The sequence below is a fragment of the Ursus maritimus genome, unplaced genomic scaffold, assembly GCF_017311325.1.
Source record: "Ursus maritimus isolate PB19 unplaced genomic scaffold, ASM1731132v1 scaffold_23, whole genome shotgun sequence".
Taxonomy (NCBI): Eukaryota; Metazoa; Chordata; class Mammalia; order Carnivora; family Ursidae; genus Ursus; species Ursus maritimus.
In genome coordinates this window covers 35,981,663-36,003,609 of record NW_024424786.1, presented here as the reverse complement: position 1 = coordinate 36,003,609, position 21,947 = coordinate 35,981,663, and the positions used below count along the sequence as shown (strand labels likewise).

Here is a 21,947-nt window from a genome sequence, read left to right as displayed (position 1 = left end):
TAAAATCTTTAAATAAAGCAACCCCCAAAAGGAAGATGCCTTCAGGCAGAATTAGTTATTTTATCAATGTCTCCCTCATTCTTCCTGTGTTTCCTTCATGATACTCTTAGCTTCCTCCCCTCCACCAGCAGCCCTGCTTTACTATTAGGGTTTGACCATTCCTTTCTGGTACTGGTCCTCAACCCTCAGGGTCAACTCCACCCAATTCTTCATTAACTGGATATGACAGATGCCCTCATAACTAGACAGCAATGGAGCCTATCCCCTTGGGTCTGTGTCTCCTCTTGAAAGCTCATTTAGAGACAGGAGACCTCCGGGTGCTGTTCACGTGGGGCAGCAGCTGTCAGACCTGTTTGTAGACTCTACGAGCAATGGGAAATTGAGGGGTAATGGTTATAAGTGCCATTCCTGTCTATCAAACACAGCATGACTTATCATCCAACCACAACTGTAAAGAGTGAAAGCGAACACTATTAGTAATTATACTCAAAAAGACAGATTAAAAACTGGTAGTGCCCTGGAAAAAACAGTACATATGGTTGGTTTTGTCCATCGGGAAAAATAAGTAAGCTCAAGCAAAAAATAACAGGAAGTATTGACCCTGCGACGGACCAATGAAGTTGAATCTCAAAATAACAAATTTGGAATAGGTCCCTCTGAGATTGCGGACTCTGTCTCAATGATTCTAGCTCACTTTCATAATAACCAGTCAACACCAGTAAAGCACACAATTTGAATTAGACCTGTTCTCCCAAATGTGGTATGAGGATATTCCAGTTGGCACACTGACACGGGTCAAATAACATGCAATCACAGCATGAAAAAGTCACTTCCTTCGCAATTCTCATTTAATTCCTCTCGTTGGATCAAACGTAAAATCTCACTTTCTGCCCCTGTGTTTCCAACACTTCCCTGTAGCACCTCAAGCCTCCATTCTTAACGGAGCTGAGTTCCTCCCAACCAGCGGTCCCACAGTAGAATATAGTAACACTGCCATCTGATAGGAATGCATTTAATCTCAGAGACAGACATGGACAGAAACGGAGTAACATTCCCTTCGAGTTCTACTGACATTGCCCAAGGAATCCCAGCTCTGGCCACACCTGCCTCATGAGAAGCTCTACGGCTTCGCACTATGACAGAACCGAGACCAAGTCTGAGGGGAGACACTTCCCTCTGCTGCCACAGCAGAGAATAATCAACACAAATAAACCTCTGAGATGTCCACTGAGAGTCTGGGTGCGTAGATACCAGAAAATTAGGCAGAGGAGAAAACAGGCAAATAAATTAATAAGTTTCAGTCAAGAGATGCCTGGGTGGCTCAGTCAGCTGAGCATCTGACTTTTGATTTTGGCTCAGGTCATGATCTCAGGGTCATGAGATCAAGGCCCATATCAGGCTCTGTGCTCAGCATGGAGCCTGCTTGAGATCCTCTCTCCCTCTCTCTCTCTCTCTCTCTCTCTCTCTCCCTCTGCCCCTCCCCCTCCCACCTCGCTGTCTCTTGGGGAAAAAAAAAAAGTTCAGTCAATAGTTAGCCAAGGACTGTCGAAATATATGAGTTAAGAAATGTATGGCCTGTGTGGTTCCTGTTCTGGAAGTTATTTGCTAAGTGCGATGATTGTATCATAACTGGTCTTGCAGCAACCATGGCTGTAAGTGGCAATTTATAAGGAAATGTGCACTTAAAGAGCAGGCACACCAAGGGTGCGTGGCGCATGTCAGGACGGTCACGAGCAGGCTCTGGAACCCAAGGTCAGTGCCATGCTGGGATCCTAAGCCTGTATCAGATTCTTATCGCTGCTGCAACAAATTACCACTAATTTATTGGCTTAAGACAAACACATCATTGTACGGTTCTGGTGTTCCGAAGTCGGAAATGGACCTCACTGGGATAAAACCAAGGTGTTGAAAGGGCTGAGTTCCTTCTAGAGGTTCTAGGGGAGACTCCGTTTCCTCACCTTTCACAACTTCTGGGGGAAGTCAGCGTTCTCCACCTCCAAAGCCGTGCTTAGATCACTCCAACCTCTGTTCCCATCACCACATCCCCTTCTCTGACTCACTCTCCTGCCTCCCTCTTCCACTTATAAGGACCTCTGATTACATGGGTTCACCGAGATCATCCAAAATAATATTCTTATGTTAGAATCAGCTCATTAGCAACCTTAGTTCCTCCCTGTCATGTGACCTAACATATCACAGGTTCCAGTGATCAGGATGTGGATATTTGGGGCGGAGGGAGCACAGAGGGCACTACTGTGCCTACCACTCCTTCACATGGCATGCAAAGCCCTCAAACTGTCTTTCTGGCCTCATCTCCCACCATACACCACATATTAGTTAATAATACAAGTCATCCTAAAACTTATTGGCTTAACACAACAGGATGTATTATCTCACAGTTTCTGTGGGTCAGGGTCTCTCAATGAGGCCACAATCAAGATGTTGACTGAGGCTTCATCTGAAAGCTCAACTGGGAAAGAATAAGCTTTCGAGCTCATTCACATGGCTGTTGGCTGGATTCCTCCCTCCCTGGCTGTTGACTGGAAGCTGCTCCCAGTTCTTTGCCATACAGGCTTCTCCATCAGGCTGCTCATAGCCTGGCAGCTGGCCTTCTCAGCGCAAGAAGCAAGAAGAGCCAAACAGAGACTGCAAGCAAGAGGGAAGTTGGACTTTTGCCACTTCATCTTATAACTTTTGCTGTATTGTATTCATGAGAAGTGAGGCCAGCCCACACTCTGGAGAAGGGGATTTCACAAGAGTGTGAACACCAGGAGGTGGGAACATGGAGCCATGTTAGAAGCTGTCAAATGCACTCCCATATGTATACTGTGCTTTCACCTCACAAAACCACCAACACTCCCCTGAGAAAGAAAAAAAAAATGCTTTATAACCCATGCCTTATATTTGTTCATTAATTTGCTCATCCAGAAAGTATTTATTCTGTTCCTACCGTGAACTAGGTAGTGGCTCGAGAGCTGGCGATAGAACAATGGACAAGAGACAAAGTCTCTTCCCCCTCAGAGTGGACATTCTAGTGGAGAGGGAGACAGACACTAAACAAAGCACACGCACAGTGTGACACAGGGTGAGGAGTCATAGCAGGTAAGGGGTGCAGTGGGTGTCCATGGGGGTGAGCCTGTCTTCTACATGAGAGAGATGGTCTGGGATGACCCTCTGAAAACTGGCCTTTGAGCAAAGACGTGAAGGAAGTGCGGGAGCCACCGTCAGAATATTTGGAGGAGAAGTGTCCTGGGCAGTGGGGACAGCAAATGCAAAGGCGGGTGATGGGCTCAGGGAGCAACAAGAAGCTCAGAGCTACTGGAGCAGAGGGAGCAAGGGAGAAAGCGGTTGGAGGGGAGGCCCAAAAGGCAACCAGGAGCCAGGACTGACAGGGCCTTGTCATTAAAAAGAACTTTGAATTTTATTCTAAGACGGGAGCCACTACAGAATGGCCCCCCAAAAGAAGCCACTTAAGATCCAGTAGTTACCGACACATCAGCCCCTCCCTTCACAATCTCAGGATACCATTTCTAGTTGTGTGTTATAGGAGGTATACTTTGCTTTGCTAGAACTGCACAGAACATTTACTATAGTTCATCGAGCCACATTTTCTAATTAGTTACTTCACATGCTAATATCGGAAGCCCTGGGTGTTTGAAACTGCTTTGTCCCCAGATAAGGAAAAAGAAATCAAATGAAACAACCTCTTGGTGGGGCGCCTGGGTGGTTCAGGTCCGTTAAGCCGCGACTCTTGATCTCAGCTCCGGTCTTGATCTCGGGTCATGAGTTGGAGCCCTGCATTGTGCTCCATGCTGGGCATGAAGCCTACTTAAGAAAAAAAAAAAAATGAACATACAATTTCTGGGAAACTCAAGTCCATTGCTTGCCTGAAGTCAAACAACCTTAAAGAGCCTAGGCTGGGACCCAGGTCACAGCAACTTATTAACTGCATAAAGGCCAACTTCACCGGGCAGATCCTCACTGAGGGCATAAAAGGATACACTTTGAAACAAGTGCCTCAAACGGTAAGTAAGGTGGTGGCTTAGGAACAGCCTAACCTTCAGTGAAGTGGTTGCTGATAAACAGCCAGGAGGTTGTCGGGCAGGTGTAGGGAGGCCCAGGAGGAAGGCCTGTTTCTGCTCACTCACACTCCTGATGTAATGACCTAGGACTGCAGTGAAGGACATTTTGTCATTATCACCATCACTGCAAACTCAGTGGCCCCAAGTGTCTCCTCTGACTCTGCCACCTAGAAGTCACTTCCACACACCTTGTTGGATTGATAGGACGGAACTTAGATAAGCATATGCAAATTAGTTCTATCAGAGAAAGAGAGGTCAATGTAAGTGGTTAGGAGTGGCCAGAAGTGGGAGGACGGCAGACTGTTTTACAAAAAGCAGCATATATAAGAGAAAGTAGAGAAACACCCCACTCTCCAACACAGGGATCTGTGCACGGGACGTATACTGGACAAGAGAGTGGGATGACCTGGTTCACCCTCCACATCCTGCCCCTTCTCTGGGCTGCGGCTGGGACCAGCACCTGGACCCGAAGCTCATGCTGTGAGTATGGTGTTCCTTCCGGAAAGGTCAGGGAAGCAGTTCCCCCGGGGACAGGGGAAACCTCACACATGGAGGTCTGCTGAGGAGAAAGTGACTGAAAACAGCAATCACTGCAGGAGTTCAAAGTGGGTGAGTCAGGGTGAGTGCCTGCTTCATCTTTCCTGGCCAAACAGCCTACGTTCTTGGAGAGGCAAGTCTATGCATTTGACCTTAAGATGTGGACATACTGGTGCAGGAATGATGGCTGGTGGCACAAAGAGAGACACTCAGAGCTGTTCTGAGTAAGTGCCACTGCTGGGGGGGGGGGGGGGGGTGTTGGTACTCGCCGAGGACAGGTCATATCCCAAGTCTTCCGTATGTTTCACGTAAGACTGAGAAAAAAAGGGGGTGCCTGGCTGGCTCATTTGGAAGAACATGGACCTCTTGATCTTAGGGTTGTAAATTCGAGCCTCATGTAGGGTGCAGAGATTACTTAAAAATAAAATCTTTAAGGGGGGGTCACCTGGGAGGCTCAGTCAGTTGAGTGTCCAACTCTTGATTTCAGCTCAGGTCATGACCTTAGGGTCGTGGGATTGAGCCCTGCATTGGGTGCTGCTCTCAGCAAGGAGTCGGCTTGTCCCTTTTCCTCTGTTCCTCTCCCTGCTGGCCCAGAGGCTCGCTCACACACACACACACACACACACTCTCTCTCTCTCTCTCTCTCTCAAATAAATAAGTAACTTTATATTTTTTCAGGATTTTATTTATTTGAGAGAAAGAGAGAGAAGGGTGGGAAAGGGCAGAGGGAGAGGGAGAGAGAGAATCCCAAGCCGACTCCATGCTTAGCAGAGAGCTGGACGTGGGGCTCGATCCCAGGACCCTAAGTTCAGGTCCTGAGCCAAAATCAAGAGTCGGACACTTAACCAACTATACCACCCAGGCACCCCAAAAAAATTAACTTTAAAAAAAGAGTGAGAAAAAACTGCAAGGAAATTAGTGATTTCTAGGAATATGCTAGAAATAATATGAAATGGCCATGAGCCATATTGCTTGAACTTCCTAAGTGAGAAACCATTTTGATAAATATAAGGGTTATTTGAGAAGATGTTGGGTCTAACTGGCCTCAAAAGAAAATCTCAACGTTTTCTCCATCTCTCTTTAATAAGCACCCCCCTCCAAAAATAATAATAATAATCACCCCCACCGAGGGTGTCCCTGAGAATACTAATGCTAACTAATCCCATCTTCTAACAGACAGACACTCAGGAAACATGTTTCTGAGATGAGAGAGAGAGGATTAGGGGTTTACTAAATGACTTTTCTCCTCTCAGCGGTTCCCCTGGCAAAGCAGTCCTTGGTTGATGGCATACAAGTGCTCATGGAGAACTCTGTGACCAGCTCCGCCCACCCAAATCCCAGCGTCCTGATTGCCATGAACCTGGCCGGAGCCTACAACGTGGAGGCCCAGAAGCTCCTGACTGACAAGCTCATGGCCAGTGACACAGCCGGTGAGAAGTCAGAGCCCCTCCACGTGCTCCCTGATTCTCCTGCCCCAGATCCCAGCCCCGCCCCCACCCCAATACCACCTGTGATTGTACCTGAATCACCCAAACACCTTTCCCTATGCACCTGGAAAGAAAGGTGTGTGAAGTCAGAGCATTTGTAGAGCTAGACAGGAAAGCAGAACAAGCCCTAGACCAGATGTGAAAAGAGCAGGCTTGCAGCTCTGGCCCCGCCACTTACTAACTCTGTGACCCTAAGCAGAGCTGCACCAACCTCACTGCTTCACCTGCAAAATACAGATGATTCTAATAACAAGGACATCAACAGTAATGATAGCAATGATAATAATAATCAAATCTCAGTTCTGCCCACCTCACAGGAGTTGTCTTGAGGATCAAGTTAGATAATAAAGTTATTTTCAGGTATGAATCTGTATGGGTGCTCTTGCTGCTTTTCTAAAATAGATACAGGGGATTCCTGATGAAGTTGCCAAGTCACACAGTGGTCACCAGGTTAAACACTCCTTGAGCATTTTTCCATACTTCTTTGCTTAAGAAAAACAAGATCAAAAAACTATCTAGAGGCACGTGGCTGGCTCGGTGGGGGTAACACGTGGCTCTTGATCTCCAGGTTGTGAGCTCGAGTCCCACACTGGGTGTAGAGATTACTTAAAAATAAATTAAAAAAAAAATATCCAATCGCATTATTAAAAATCAACATGATCTGGACAAGAAGCAGAGAGCTCAGCCCTGGCCCCTGGCACACTCTCCCCTGAGAATACCTCTGTGACTATCTTGTTCTCTCCTCCACAGACCTAACCATTGGTCAGCTCGCCCTTATCATCATGGCCCTCAACTCCTCCTGTCGAGACCCTGGGAATAAAGTATCAATTCTACAGAGACAAATGGAAACCTGGCCACCTTCAAGTAAGACCTCATCAGAAGGAAGGGGAGAGTGAGGCAAATGGTCCTTCCTGAGAATATTAAACCTAGAAAGAAAAAGATGGGTGTGTGGAAAGTGAGGGAAGAGACAGAAGCTACCTCCACTCAGGATCCCTCAGATAATCCCGCCGTGAGATATTCATTTCTATTCCAATGAACTAGAGAAGACCACTATCCCGGGGACACAGACTCATGCCACCACCTGAAGACAGTCATTCCTTTTATTCTCTTGTCCTGCTGGGTGACATTCTTATTCTGAGAAATGTTAAAGCTAGTTTTTGCCAATATGGAGTCTTTCTTTTTGGACAAGTTCTCTAGAAATTTTTACTTAAAATGTTTGACTTTTACCTTTTTCACAAATGTCCTCATTATGGTGAATGTTAATCTCACAGAGACCCTCTGTCCCCTTCCCAGGCCCCGATGCCCCAGCTCCAACCTTCTATGGGCCCAGTCTGGCAGTCCTGGCACTGTGCCAGGAGAACCCAAAGACGGCCTTACCCATAGCAGCCCGCTTTGCCAAGATCCTGAGGTTCAGTTCCTCCCCCTTCAATATGGGTAAGTTGGTTGCCACTTCCAAACACTGCCCTCAGCTGGGAACATCAAGGGCACTCAATGGGGGGGGGGGGACAGCTTTCCATGGAGGAGGAGCCGAGGATCATGAAAATGTCTGCAGATGGAAGGCACTTAACAAATATTTGTTGGACATGTGAATTAAGGAATAAATGAAAGGGAGACAGTAAAACAAACCAGGACAATACTTGAAATGTCTGACAATGACAGAATGTCTACTGGGAACAATAAACAAGTCACCCAAGTCAGCGGTTATTCCCAGGCAAATTCTTAAATGATTAAATCAATGTCTAGACTCAGTCTTACCCCGAAACCTTTTTAAAGATTCATTTATTTATTTTAGAGAGAGAGAAAGAGAGCAGGGAGAGGGGTAGAAGAAGAGGGAGAAAGAGAATCTCGAGCTGACTTCACACTTACCGCAAACCCGGACACGGGGCTCCATCTCATGACCCTGAGATCATGACCTGAGCTGAAACCAAGACTCGGATGCTTAACTGACTGAGCCACCCAGGCACCCTGAACCCTCTCTTTTATCACTACTGATGATTCCACTCTCTGTTCTTGAAGTTTCTCCTTGTAACATCCTGATATTCTCTTTCTAGTAAAAAGATACTCTCTGAACCCTAAACCCATGATGCTCCTCCCCTCAAGGATACACTGGAACCACGCTATTTCTTCATTCTGCAACCTTACGGCTGCTTGTGATGAGAAGCTTTTTCCCCTACAACACCAAGTCCTTTTCTGTCCACCCTTCGGCAAACCACGAAACCTGCCCTGAATAACACCCGCTTTGAGGACATTATCATGTGCCCTTCACTCATGGTCACCTTTTCTCCTTCACCACTCTCAAGCAATAGCGCATCTCAGGTTTTCACCCCATTATCCACCCTGCCTCTACAGCCTCTCTCGTTTCAGGCAAACTCTCTCATTTCAAGCTCTTTCAGACCAACAGTCAAGTACTCTAGTACCCTCCCTGTGGCTCAAGGGCAGACGGGCCTCTGTTTTCCATCTGGGACCTCATGCATTGCTAGGGTGTCTGTCAGTTCAGGAGATTTGACTTCCTGGCCAACATTGGTTTCAACAACACTGTCATCCTTAATTAGGTTATAGAAATTCAGGTGGAGATTACAGTAGGGAGAACAAGATCAGAGAAAGAGTCATCTGGCAAGTCTTTCATTTGTTCTGTCTTGTCCTGCCAGGGCTTGTTCATTCAGTCCACATACACTTTCCCATGCAAATAATGAAAATGACCCTGTGCCGGGTGGTCTGGGGGGTGCAAAGTTCCCACCATCCAGGAGCTCATGGAGCACAGTAACAACAAAACAGAGCAGAGAGTACTGAGACTGCAAAACAGGTCCAAACAACACAGGCTAAAAACGTTCAGAAAAGTGGGGTGCCTGGGTGGCTTAGTCAGTTAAGTGTCTGACTGTTGACCTCAGCTTGGGTCTTGATCTCAGGATTGTGAGTTTAAGCCCACATTGGGCTCCACACTGGGCATGGAGCCTACTTTAAAAAAAAAGTTCAGAAGAGAGACTGCACCTGTGGCACTGGGCAGACCAAAGAAGGCTTCACTGAGAGGTGGTGATGGCTGGGCCTTCAAGAACTGGTGACATTTTTAGAGAGAAACACTGGGACAAGAAAAATGAGATTGAATAAAGCACTGGCCTACATAAATTAAAAGCATGAGCTGTGGAGTCATACAGACCTGGGTTCAGGTCTTGGCACTGCTACTTACCAGCTGTGTGGCCTTGGGCCATCCTTGGCCTCTATGAGCCTCCATTTCCTTATCTCTTCAGTGGAGTTAATTATAGGTCCTATTTCACAGGTTGTCCTGAAGAATAAAGGAGCTAATGTAGCTGGAAGACAATAAGCACACAGTAAATGTTAGTTGTTCACACTGTTGTGGTGATGGTTGTCTTACCCATCCCCCTCCAACTGTGCTTCACAGACACAGGAGCGATGGCGACCTTGGCTCTGACTTGTATGTACAACAAGATCCCAGAAGGTTCAGAGGAGGGTTACAGAATCCTGTTCAGTCAGGTACTAGAGGAAGCCGTGAAGAATATCAGCATGAGGATCAAAGATAATGGCATCATTGGAGACATCTACAGTACTGGCCTTGCCATGCAGGTAAACATATCACCCATGCTCTTTGTTGGGTCCATGCCAATACTAGGCTGTGTTGGATAAGATTATTGGATTGTAGGATCAAGAGACCAGGCTTCTTGTAATATCTCTGGGAAAGACCAGCTAGTATGACCTGAGGTACATTCCTTGTGGTGTTTGTCCCAGTTTCTCTACTGGAAAAAGCAGGTGTTAATTCCTCCCTACCTCATAGGTAAAGTGTGAAAATAAAACTATATGAATTCTTTTCTCTTCCTTGGAAAAAGAAATAAATCCCAGAAACATATCAGGTTATTACTGATAATGATGTTTGTTCACAATAATTATAGATTGATGAAAATTTGATGTATAAAAAATACGGATATTAAAATAGGTCCTCAAAAAAATGGAATTTTCTGATTCCATCTTGCCAGTCAAGTGTGCTTTTTCCAGCCCTTTATCTTGATCCAGAAAATGTGGGCTTGTGTTCAAACTGACTAGTGAAACCAACCTAGAGCTGACTTGTCAAGCTCTTTTATAATCTCGATCTCATTTCAACCTCACACAGTGGTCTAAATGGCAGAACCAGGTGTGTCTGGTACCGTGTCCATACTCAATCCTATGTTTCCCTAGTATAGATCCCAGGCTTGGATTCCATAAGACGCTGCTTGATATATCTCCACATGCCAACCCCTACTGATTAGGGTTGATTAGGGCAGCACCCTCCCATGGAAGACATACTCATGAGAGTGGGGACAGATAACAACTAGACTCAGAAATTAAAGGGTCATCTGTGGCCAAATCCTCTAGTCCAAACTGAGAAGTCTGTGCTCCAAAGTCCCAAAATGCCTAATGTAATTCATAGAAAAACTATATCACGACCCTCTCAACTCAGAAAGCCCAGGAAACAGAGAACCATGGAATTACAATGCCAGCCCTAAACCTAATATACCTCCGGACTGGTGGTAGAAAAAAACCCTTTGAGGAGAGGAGCAGAGACTGGCCCTGATGTTCTACACATTAGAAATTAGCAAAGGACATAAACAGACTAGAAATTAGTTCATGTTAAACATAAAAGTAAATACAAAATCCCCACTCCAATGTGCCATGTATAGGAGCAACTAATGAGAACAACATCAGCTTCCAGGTCACGTTAAGGTGAATGAAGATTGGCCATGGAAAAAAAGACTGTTACCGTGGCTGAATCATCCGAGAACAATCCCAGGGCTCCGGTCTAGAAAGTTTTGTGAAATATCAGAGGCAGTCTGGAAGGGATATAAGATGGGTTTTATCTATGACTCACTTAAAATAAACTTGCTTCCCCTTAGTGCCAGAGAAATGTTTGCTTTTTGCTTTTGCTAGTTTGGTTTTTGAATTCTGTTTGGGATTTTATCACCCACAGGGTACACTCTGATAAGCTGTACCTAAGAATTAAAGCTTTATTTATGAAAAGGCAAGACCTCATCTTTATCCAGATATCACAGGTCATATGGATTTCTAACCAGTTAGGATACATAACCTCTCCCTACTCGAGTTATGGCACATATCTAGAGTTTACCCAAACAGCCTGAAGTCTGAAATCACCAGATATCTAATACGCAACTTTTTTTCTAATTTTAAATGTGCTGGTGTGGAAAAGCAAATGGCTCTCAAGATGTCACAACTTGAGTTTGAATCCCAGATCTGCCACCATTGTGGGCAAATATTGAATTTCTCTGAATTTCAATTTTCCCATAAAAACAGTGTTGCGAAGGTTTTTTTTAAGATTTTATTTATTTGATAGAGAGACAGGCAGCCAGCGAGAGAGGGAACACCAGCAGGGGGAGTGGGAGAGGAAGAAGCAGGCTCCCAGCGGAGAAGCCTGATGTGGGACTCGATCCCGGGACTCTGGGATCACGCCCTGGGCCGAAGGCAGACGCTTAACGACTGAGCCACCCAGGCGCCCCGCGACGGTATTTTTTAAAAAATCACAAGCACCATGTGGTGCTCAGTAATTGTTCATGATCTCTCCCAGCAGAATAGCGGGGTGTGAAGCTTCCTCTTCGACCTTTATTCACCCTCTTCCAGGATGTCAGTGCCCTTCAAGTGGCCCGGGCCACCCACATGGCTTCCCTAGGCACTCATGAGGCACGTCCTCTGTTGCAGAATTTCTTCTCTTCCCTCCATCAGTATTCCAAAGCTTTCAAAATTCCTCTGATGGGGATTTAACTTGGAAAAGATCTGATAAACATCTTCATGCAAAGTTATAATGACTTCTCACAGGGTAATGTGTTATTCCTCTCTAGAGTGTTGGCATTGGTCATGTCTTATCCCAAGGGGATACATCTTGCTTTTGGGATCTGAGAGGTGAATATGGCAAGAGAACAAGATCTGGCTGCTGAGGAGTACCCACCTGATGCTTCTTCAGCCAAGCTGCCCTGTAAGGTGACCTCTGGCAAGAGCCGAGGTCCATGATTGCCAAAGCTCATAGTGACGGTCACACCTGTCAAAACTGTCTGGTTGCTCATCAGCTGCCTTTGGCTCACAAAGCCATTTCTGACTCGACTCTCTCTTCTCCCATTTCCTATTCCGAGCTTCAGGTGACTCGGTCACCGGCAATCTCATACTATCTCACAGTATGTCAAACCCCTGACGTACTATGAAGGTCATGGTCAGCACACCACTAAAGGGAGGGAGGTGGTGATGACAGCTTATATACCACACGTTACAAAATGCTTTTGCTTATTGTTCCACATATGAACCTCAAGTGAACCCACAAAGGTAGGCAGAAATTATGATTTCTATTTTACTCATGTGATATAAATCTCAGCAAAGTAGAATGAATTGCTTGGTGCATTCATCAAGAATCATTTTGCAAATAACAGAAACCCAAATCATTTTTGCTTAAGAAAAAAATGGGGGATTTGCTATTTCACATTATAAACTAGAACGTCCAGGGCTAGATTAAACAGTTTCAGGATTAACCAGAATAAAGGACTCAATTGCGCTTTCAGGCACCACTCTGTTTTCATCGCTCAGCCCTGGGTTTCCTCACTGTCTCCTACCGCACAGCTTCAAAGTGGCTGAGGAAGATGGTCATTAGCAGCCCAATGCTTACCTGGAGAGAAAGACATGCTTCTCTCTCTGAATGTTTGTATGTCAGGGAACGACACTGGCTAGTGTGTGTGTCCACTAATCACTGTCACCAAAAGGATGGCACTCTATGATTAGCCCAGCCCAGGCCATGAGTCCGCCCCTGTGTCCAGGGTTGTGAAGCCTCTGGCTGACTGTCCTGACATGATCACAAAGTATGGGAGGAGTGCACCAAAGGGTGTGCAGAACAACACAAAAGAGCACTGCTATGTTCAGATGGCCAGATGGCCCAGACAAACAGTGTCCCTGAACTTGCTTTGCCTGGCTCTCACCTTCATTCTACATCCAAGAACTGTTTTATATACACATGCTATAAATACAGCAGCCCTAATAGTGTTCCCCAAATCTGATTGGTGCACAGATACTTGCTGTGTGACTGCTATGTGACAGACCCTGAGCTAAGAGGTGGGGGTGCAGCAGTGAACAAGACAGACAATGTCCCAAACTTTTGGACTCTGGTGATCCCCAAGATCAGTGATCAAGTATATCTCTTATAAAGTTTATAGAGGCCAACTCCCAGCCATGCCTAATCAATCTCTCATTCTCTCTCCTGTCCCAGGCTCTCTCTGTGACACCTAAGCAACCTAACAAGGAGTGGAACTGCCAGAAGACCATGGACACCATACTTACGGAGATTGAGCATGGGAAATTCCACAATCCCATGTCCATTGCCCAAATCCTCCCTTCGCTGAAAGGCAAGACATACCTGGATGTGCCCCATGTGTCCTGCAGCCCGGGTAAGAACTCTTACCATCTGCCTTTCCTTATGTCATAAAGTGTCAACTTATGCCAGTAATTATATGTGGATCTATTTTCAGTGGCATATAGGGTTGTTATGTAGGCAGAACCATATCTGATATCCAATCCCCAAGTGCTGTGTGCAGCCTGCCCTCAAAATTCAGCCCCCATGTCTACGTCATTCAGTACATATTAAGTGAGTACTTTCTGTAGGCATAGCATTTTGTGAGATGCTGGTGAAGAGGGGAGGTCCATCCTCTTAGCAATCAGATGATATATAACTTCCTTCATTCATTTGACAAATGCACCAAACATTATACACTATCTTATGATATCTGCTCTTTACAAGGTCAGGAGATGGATATGCAGACAAAAACTACATTTGGAAGAATGAAATAAGTATTAAATAGGAATAGAAGCCACATGTAGTGCATAGCAAAGAAAGTGTGACCAATCATTGACCTGGTCTGAGAGACTTATGAGAAGAACGGAGTTGCATGTAAGCCCAGACTCGGAGATCTAAATAGGAAGCCTTGGTGCTCCTGGCACAGGAAAGGAATGGGATGGAAACATGGCACATTATCTTTTTATTTTACATATATCTATTTTATCCAATTAAAAATGTAATACAGAGATACTTAAAATTCAAACTTTGTAGAAATATGCATGAAGAAAGTGGGAGTCCTGCACAAAAATTTTATCACTCCAGAGATAACGAGTCTTTGCAAAGATACCTCCAGCTCTTCTTTCTAATCAAATACTAGTATAAAGTACTGTTTGTCTTATGTTGCATGGATTTGTTGAGATAAGCAGCGATTACTAAACTCCTTGCCTATCTCAGTACAGAGTTTATAGAGACTACAAACAAGCAACCTGATCTCAACCACGCAAACATGGCCACGTTCACCTAACTCCTTAGGCTGCTTACCAGTGATTTCCCAACCTTGACAAGGTGGCCATGGAGTCTTTCCTAGGACTCTACACTACAGTTGCCCAGATGTTTTTTAAAGGGTCTGAAATTCACTACCCTTGCTTCCAGATTCATAGTGTTGCCAAAAAAGCCCACACCTGAACAGAACTCAATCATGTAAAATATGACTTAGGGCTACCATCCTCCCTTCTGGTTATAAATTCTTTTAACAAAACTAACGTTCACTATAAAACTAGCCGTCAGCTCTTCAGCTATGAACAATTCTCTAGAATGGAAATGAGACTTCATAGATCACACCAGTTCCTCAGCACAACCCACAAAGGACACAAAATCATTGCCATTTCTTGAAATGTTTTTAAGGATGAGTTGCCAATAACAGAGATTTTTGCGCCGTTATACAAACCCATAACCTTTAACAAATGTGGCCTCTTCGCTCTTCACAGGTCATGAAGTGCAACCAACTCTCCCCAACCAACCCAGCCCTGTTCCCACCACAGCACCCAACATCACCGTCATATACACCATAAATAACCAGCTGAGGGGGGTGGAGCTCTTCTTCAATGAGACCATGGACGTGAGTGTGAAACCTGGATCCGTGCTACTTGTCGTCCTAGAGGAAGCACAGCGCAGAAACTCCATGTTCAAGTGCGTGCTTCAAGCAGCATCCACCATTCTCCCCAGGCTCCACCTGAATTCCCATTCTCTCCCTCCTTCCTTTTCTTACTTTTTTTCCCTTCTGATAATTTAACAGATCTTCATCTCATGACCCCTTGAGAAGCTTGAAATCTAGTAACAAGCAAGGCGCTGAGGAAAAATTCAATCACACAAGTCAACGTATGATGGAGTTTTACGAACAGGAATTCAAAGGGAGAGAGTCAATCGTGGGTTAGAGCAGTCCGGGAAGGCTTGTGGCTTTGGACCCCATTTGAGGAATAAGTGCCGTCAGGAAGATAGGAGAAGAGGGCATTCTAGGAAGAGGGAATGGCTAGAACAAAGCATTCAAGACAGGAATAAGCAAGGACTTCAGGGTCAGTGAGTAGGCCAGCTTGACTAGAGAAGAGAATACCGGACTGAATCAAGCGAGTAACGTGGAAGAATAGACTGGGTGGTATTGGAAAAAGTCTGAAAAACCAGGCTAAGGTGATCAGACTTCCTATTAGAGAAAGCACTGCAAGTTTCTAAGTAAGAAAAGTCATGTTGTAAAATGTTAATTGATTCGAGAATGGGAGACAAGGAGGAGATCTGGGGCTTGCCTGAGGTAATGAATCTGTGAGGTGATGAAGACTCCATCTAGGATAAACAGATTCAGCCCAAGGAAGATGCCACTTGGCTCTGTGAGTACTGGATGCAGGAGGGTGGGTAAGAGAGATAAGCTTCCAAACTTTGATAGGACTGGCAGGAGGAAAGAATGTGTTTCAGAGAAAAAGACTTAATTCCTTTAGACATGTCTAATTGTGGGAGTTCAAAACAGAAACATTAGGGCACTTTTGGAGGTTTAGATGAAGGCCTAGAAAAAGAGGTCAGGACAGGCAAAAGAGGTCGGATGGTCCTCAGATAGAGGTGATGACTGAAGTTGCGGAATAAGTAGCAGGGACAAGCTCCCAACAAAGCCACAAGTCCAGGGCGCCTGGCTGGCTCAGTCAGCAGAGCATGCGACTCTTGATCTCACGATTGTGACTTCAAGCCCCATGCTGGGCGTAGAGCCCACTTTAAAAAACAAACCAACCAACCACCATGATCTAAATGCCCATTTTACAGATAGCACCACATAGGCCCAAAGAGGCTAAGTAACGTTCCTGAGATCACATGATGTGTAACTAATACAGTTGAGATCTGAACCCAGACTTGACTGTGAAGCTCACGTTCCTTCCACTGCACTGTTGGGAAAGGGCAGAATACAGAAATAAATCCCAAGAAATAAAATTAAACCTTGGGATGTCTTTATAGTTTGCAAGAAAAGAAAGCAGTAGAGAAATATGGAGAAGACTAAGCTCACAGGAGGAGCAGAGGGAATAATGCCAAGTCCCGGAAAGGAAAAGAGAAGAGCCTTTCAAAGGAAAGATGACATGACCCAAATTCTGCAGAGAGATGCCAGAAAGAAAGACTGACCAAGCCCAAGTGACAACTGAGTAGTATGTGGAATCCATTCCACAGGGTTAGGTTCCATACACTGTGCCTGCTGTCCGCAGCCCAGCTCCGTAATTTCCCTACTCCCACAGACAGGTCAGGATAAAAGTTGCATTTCCAGAATACCTAGTTTTCAAATACCCTCTGAATATACCTTACTACTTCTCTGAGCTTAGCTTTAATTTTGCCTGGTTTTTCTTTTTCTGACTGTGAATGTCATAAATACATACAGTAGACAGTTGGGGGGTGATACAGAAAGAAAACAAAGCACCTCTGAAACTAGTGATACACTGTATGTTAATTGAATTTAAATATTTTTTTAAAAAGAGCAAAACAAAGCATCTACGGTACGTCCACAATATAATCGCTGTTGACATTTCTTTATAATTTTGTAGGTATTTTTTTCTATGCATCTTATAAATAGTTGTAATCCCTCACATGGATGGGATAGTTATTTCGTGTAAAATTTGTGTCCCACATTATCAGTTCACAATTATTGCACGAGCATTTTTAATGTCATTTAAAATTATTGAAAAATACAATTTCGTCACTGCAAAAAAAATTCAATCTTGGATATTCATCCCATCACTCATGTAAGTATTCACCCATTGTTGGGCATTTACATTTTTAAAAATTTGCTTACTGATAGGTTTTTTTAAAAACTCCATTCATTTAAATTTCATTTAATTCCAAGGGAAGTAATTTCATATCCATTAGTCATTTGCAATTTCTCTTTTGAGGATGTTTTTCTTTAAATAAACATATTTTTAATTTGTATTAATTTCATTTCTACCTAAAGGCAGACATTTTTGTATTATGTTCAGTTAGCCATTGTATTGTACACTGTTAGTTTTTGATATAGTGCTCAGTGATTCATTAGCTACATATAACACCCAGTGCTCATCACTACACATGCCCTCCTTAATGCCCATCACCCTGTTACCCCCTCCCCCCAGCCCCCTCTCCTATGAAACTCTAAGTTTGTTTCCTAGGATCCAGAGTCTCTCATGGATCATCTCCTCCTCTGATTTCTCCCCCTTCAGATTTCCCTCCCTTACCCCATGGTCCTCCATGCTATTGCTTATGTTCCACATATAAGTGAAACCATACGATAATTATCTTTCTCTGCTTGACTTACTTCACTATCCCCTCCAGTTCCATCCAAGTTGATGCAAATGGTGGGTATTCATCCTTTCTGATGGCTGAATAATATTCCGTTGTATATATCGACCATATCGTCTTTATCCATACATCTGTTGAAGGACATCTTGGCTCCTTCCACAGTTTGGCTACTGAGGACATTGCTGCTATGAACACTGGGTGCAGGTGCCCCTTCTTTTCACTACATCTGTATCTTCAGGGTAAATGCCTAGTAGTGCAATTGCTGGGTCATAGGGTAGCTCTATATTTAACATCTTGAGGAACCTCCATACTGTTTTCCAGAGTGGCTGTACCAGCCTGCATTCTTATCAACAGCGTAAGAGGATTCCCCTTTCTCCACATCCTCGCCAACATTTGTTGTTTCCTGTTTTGTTAATTTTTGTCATTCTAATTGGTGTAAGGTGGTATCTCATTCTGGTTTTGATTTGTATTTCCCTAATGGCTAATGATGTTGAGCATTTTTTCATATGTCTGTTAGCCATTCGTATGTCTTCTCTGGAGAAGTGTCTGTTCATGTCTTCTGCCCATTTTTTGACTGGATTATTTGTTTTTTGAGTGTTGAGTTTGAGAAGTTCTTTATATATCTTGGATACCAGCCCTTTATCTGTAATGTCATTTGCAATTACCTTCTCCTATTCCGTGGGTTGCCTCTTAGTTTTGTTGACTGTTTCCTTTGCTGTGCAGAAGTTTTTTATCTTGATGAAGTCCCAAAAGGTCATTTTTGCTTTTGTTTCCCTTGCCTTTGGAGACGTGTCTTGAAAGAAGTTACTGTGGCCAATGTCGAAGAGTTTACCACCTATGTTCTCCACTAGGATTTCAATGGATTCCTGCCTCACATTGAGGTCTTTCATCCATTTTGAGTTCATCTTTGTCTATGGTGTAAGGAAACGGTCTAGTTTCATTCTTCTATATGCAGCTGTCCAATTTTCCCAGCACCACTTATTGAAGAGACTGTCTTTTTTCCCATTGGATATTTTTTCCTGATTTGTCAAAGATTAGTGGACTATAGAATTGAGGGTCCATTACTAGAGTCTCTATTCAGTTCCATTGGTCTATGTGTCTGTTTTTGTGCCAATACCATGCCGTCTTGGTGATCACACTTGTAATATAGCTTGAAGTCAGGCAATGTGATGCCTCTAGCTTTGTTTTCTTTTTATCATTCCCTTGGTGATCCAGGGTCTTTTCTGGTTCCATACAAATTTTAGGATTCTTTGTTCGAGCTCTTTGAAAAATGCCGATGGCATTTTAATAGGGATGGCATTGAAAGTGTAAATTGTTCTGGGCAGGATAGACATTTTAACAATGTTTATTCTTCTGATCCATGAGCATGGAATGTTTTTCCATCTTTTTGTGTCTTCCTCAATTTCTTTCCTAAGTGTTCTGTAGTTTCAACAGTAGAGATCCCTTGCCTCTTTGGTTAGGTTTATTTCTAGGTATCTTATGGTTTTTGGTGCTATTGTGAATGGAATTGATTCCTTAATTTCTCTTTCTACAGTTACATTGTTAGTGTGTAGAAAAGCAACTGACTCCTGTGCATTGATTTTGTATCCTGCCACATTGCTGAATTGCTGTATGAGTTCTAGTAATTTGGGGATACTTTATGTGGATGACATGATACTTTGAATGTGGTTTTATCTGATCTCTAAAGCATTTACAATGTCTCTGCCCCTTCACCTTAACCCCTTATTGCCTGACTTAGATCACATTAATCACATATGATTTTATTCTTACAGATTTGAAACCACGATGACATCCTGGGGCCTTGTCGTCTCCTCTATCAACAATGTTGCTGAAAATGTTCAGGAGCGGACATACTGGCAATTCCTTAATGGCAAAACACCTTTGAATGAAGGTGAGAAAAAGAAAGGAATCTGGGAATTTCTTCCATAGTCTGCAGGCTACTTTCTTTCATTTCCTTATTTCATTCACTCATTCATTTAATCAAATAACTGTGAGATTGTATGAATACATACGATGACACATATATGTATGTACACATACATATTATGAATATATATACAGTGATTCAATTGAATGATACATACATGATGGGTAGATAGATGGATGATAGATAGAACAGGTGGCTGGCTTTCTAAAATAGCTTTTTCAAAAATCAAGAATCCTGACTCCACTCTGAGCCAATGGGGACATATCCAGTGACCAAGAAAAGTGGACTGACCTACTTAAAGCAATAAGAGCTGAAAAAGAGAAAAGCAGATAATGTGAGAGACAAATAAATAAATAAATAAATAAACAAGTAGAAAAAGTAGTATGTGATCTAAGAAGATGACCACGTTAGGATTTAAAAATTAAACATCAATGTGTAAAACAAAAGCACAGTGACTTCATCGCCAGAGGGAAACAAATATGGGGGATGGAAAACATAGCTCTTCACACGGTGATGTTATCGTATTTCACACGTCAACTCTGTAGGTATTGGTGATTCTCTTTTCTACAGAGAAAGAAACTAAGTCTTGGAGGCGTTAAAGGGACTTGCACAAGTCCTGCATCTAGAGTGGGACTGAGTGATCATCGAGCCCATGCTTCCGAACTGTGGCATGACTGTCCTTCCCCCACAGCTTCACTCAACATTCATTCACCTTCTTGCTCTAACGATTCTTCAAAATCTCCAAAGAGAAGAATGTTTATGCACGTTTGTGTGGGGAAAGAGGCAAGAATGAAACTCAGACTTCAGCAAAACCTTAACATTCTTTAAAATTCTGCACAAATACTAAAATACCCTCCAAGGTAAAGAGCCATGTGTGAGGTTTTATCTAAGGATGATGTTCCCTAGTCAAGGGGATGTTCATTGTCACCGTGCAGGGAGATGTGAAGCCACACAGAGTCACAGCAGAGCTGAGGCTGCAGCTTTATAAAGATGCTTCACTATCCAAGATTACGATGGGACAGATGTTTTCTCAGAGCCTATCAGGTATTTAACAAAATCTGGCCAGTCAGAATTTGTTCAATTGCAGCAAAGCACATAATAACGATCTCAAGGTTACCTAAGGCTTGGTCAGAAGCCCCTTCTCTTACTTACTAGCTGCATTAGGCAAGGCATTAATCTTCTCAGAACCAGTTTCCAGTGTTAGGAAATGGAAATAGTAAACACCATTGCTTGGCGTAGTGTGAAAATTGGAAATAACATGTTTAAAATGAATAAGTACAATGTCTTCCGCATAGCATGCATTCACAAATGCTAAATATTAGTATTATTAGTTTTCCTACCACCTTCATCTCAAGAATTGCCTGAGAGCCTAAATCACGCTTATTCTCATGTCTGCCAATTGCCTTTTTTCTCTGGGGAAAGAATGGTAAACAGAAAGGCCTCGGACATCCAGAAAGATGTGGGCCTGGAATTACCTTTCCACTGCCCGGTGACTTGAAAGCTAATCATCAGTACTGCCATCATCCAACTTTTCTGCCCCGAAACACAAGAATTCTCAACCCGCTGCCCTTCCCTATTTTTTGCAAAATCTTCAAAAGTGAACATGAGTTCCTACCTTGAATGCTCTAAATTTGGCTTAAATAAGCCATTTTATTGCACACTTACTATGTGTCGGGTACTATATTAGCATCAAGCAGTCACTATTCTTAATCCTGAAAACGTTTTTCAGGGTTAGTATTATCAGTGTGATTTTAGACATAGGGCAAAGGAGGTTCTCACAACTTGAGGGGCTTGTCCAAAGACATGTTCCACATGCAACCCTGAGCCTGGAAACAAAGACCCCCTACATCTCAGTTCCATGCTCCTCCACACGAGTCTAGCTGCCCATTTCACCCTGGGATGACTTTACTCCTCTAGCAAGGGGCTGGTCCTTTGCGAGCTGGGGGTGGTTACACGCACCACGGTCGCCTCATGTTCTTCTCTGCTTGTTTCCAGGAGTGGCCGACTACAAACCCTCCGACCATGAGCACATCACCGCCAATTTCACTCGGTACTAAGGGTGAGGTGGGTTCAGGTTCTCTCAAACATCGCCGAACGACGGTGGAATCTTTGTTCACTTCTTTTCAAGTCTATGTAAAAAAAGTGGATATCTACAATGCTACCATATTCCTGGTAAAACATGGAAACGACTATGTAGAATAAATGATTCAAACTCCCCTGGAGTCTTCACATCTGTGACCCATGAAACAAAGTCCGGCTTCTCAAGGCAATGACTGCCGGTCATTGTTTAGACCTCGGGTGAGGGGAGAAGA

General features: G+C 43.8%; 1 protein-coding gene and 1 long non-coding RNA gene across 8 annotated transcripts in view; one reads left to right on the top strand and one right to left on the bottom strand.

Moving 5' to 3' along the window:
* LOC103666165 overlaps positions 1-21,947 on the bottom strand; it is a 39,544-nt gene that overhangs the window by 6,424 nt on the left and 11,173 nt on the right. Inside the window, exons 3-4 of one of the 5 annotated variants that reach the window (XR_569452.2) lie at positions 9,291-9,411; positions 3,019-3,828 (exon numbers count right to left, since the gene is read on the bottom strand). This is a non-coding gene — a long non-coding RNA (uncharacterized LOC103666165). Of the gene's footprint in view, positions 1-3,018; positions 3,829-9,074; positions 9,184-9,290; positions 9,412-21,947 lie in introns of those variants that run through there. The other 4 variants (XR_005837132.1, XR_569451.2, XR_005837133.1 and 1 more) reach the window with 4 other exon arrangements.
* Positions 1,734-21,851, top strand: CBLIF (cobalamin binding intrinsic factor). Of its 3 annotated transcripts, none has more exons than XM_040639144.1 (10): positions 1,734-1,752; positions 4,445-4,562; positions 5,873-6,049; positions 6,857-6,970; positions 7,400-7,540; positions 9,504-9,685; positions 13,350-13,527; positions 14,903-15,104; positions 19,481-19,599; positions 21,631-21,851. In XM_040639144.1, exons 2-10 carry the CDS (start codon positions 4,484-4,486, stop codon positions 21,690-21,692), a joined length of 1,254 nt encoding a protein of 417 aa, XP_040495078.1. In that variant the 5' UTR covers positions 1,734-1,752; positions 4,445-4,483; the 3' UTR covers positions 21,693-21,851. The 3 variants fall into 3 exon arrangements, with proteins under 3 accessions (XP_040495078.1, XP_008692415.1, XP_008692414.1); XM_008694192.2 differs by lacking the exon at positions 1,734-1,752 and adding an exon at positions 4,090-4,342; XM_008694193.2 differs by lacking the exons at positions 1,734-1,752; positions 7,400-7,540 and adding an exon at positions 4,082-4,342.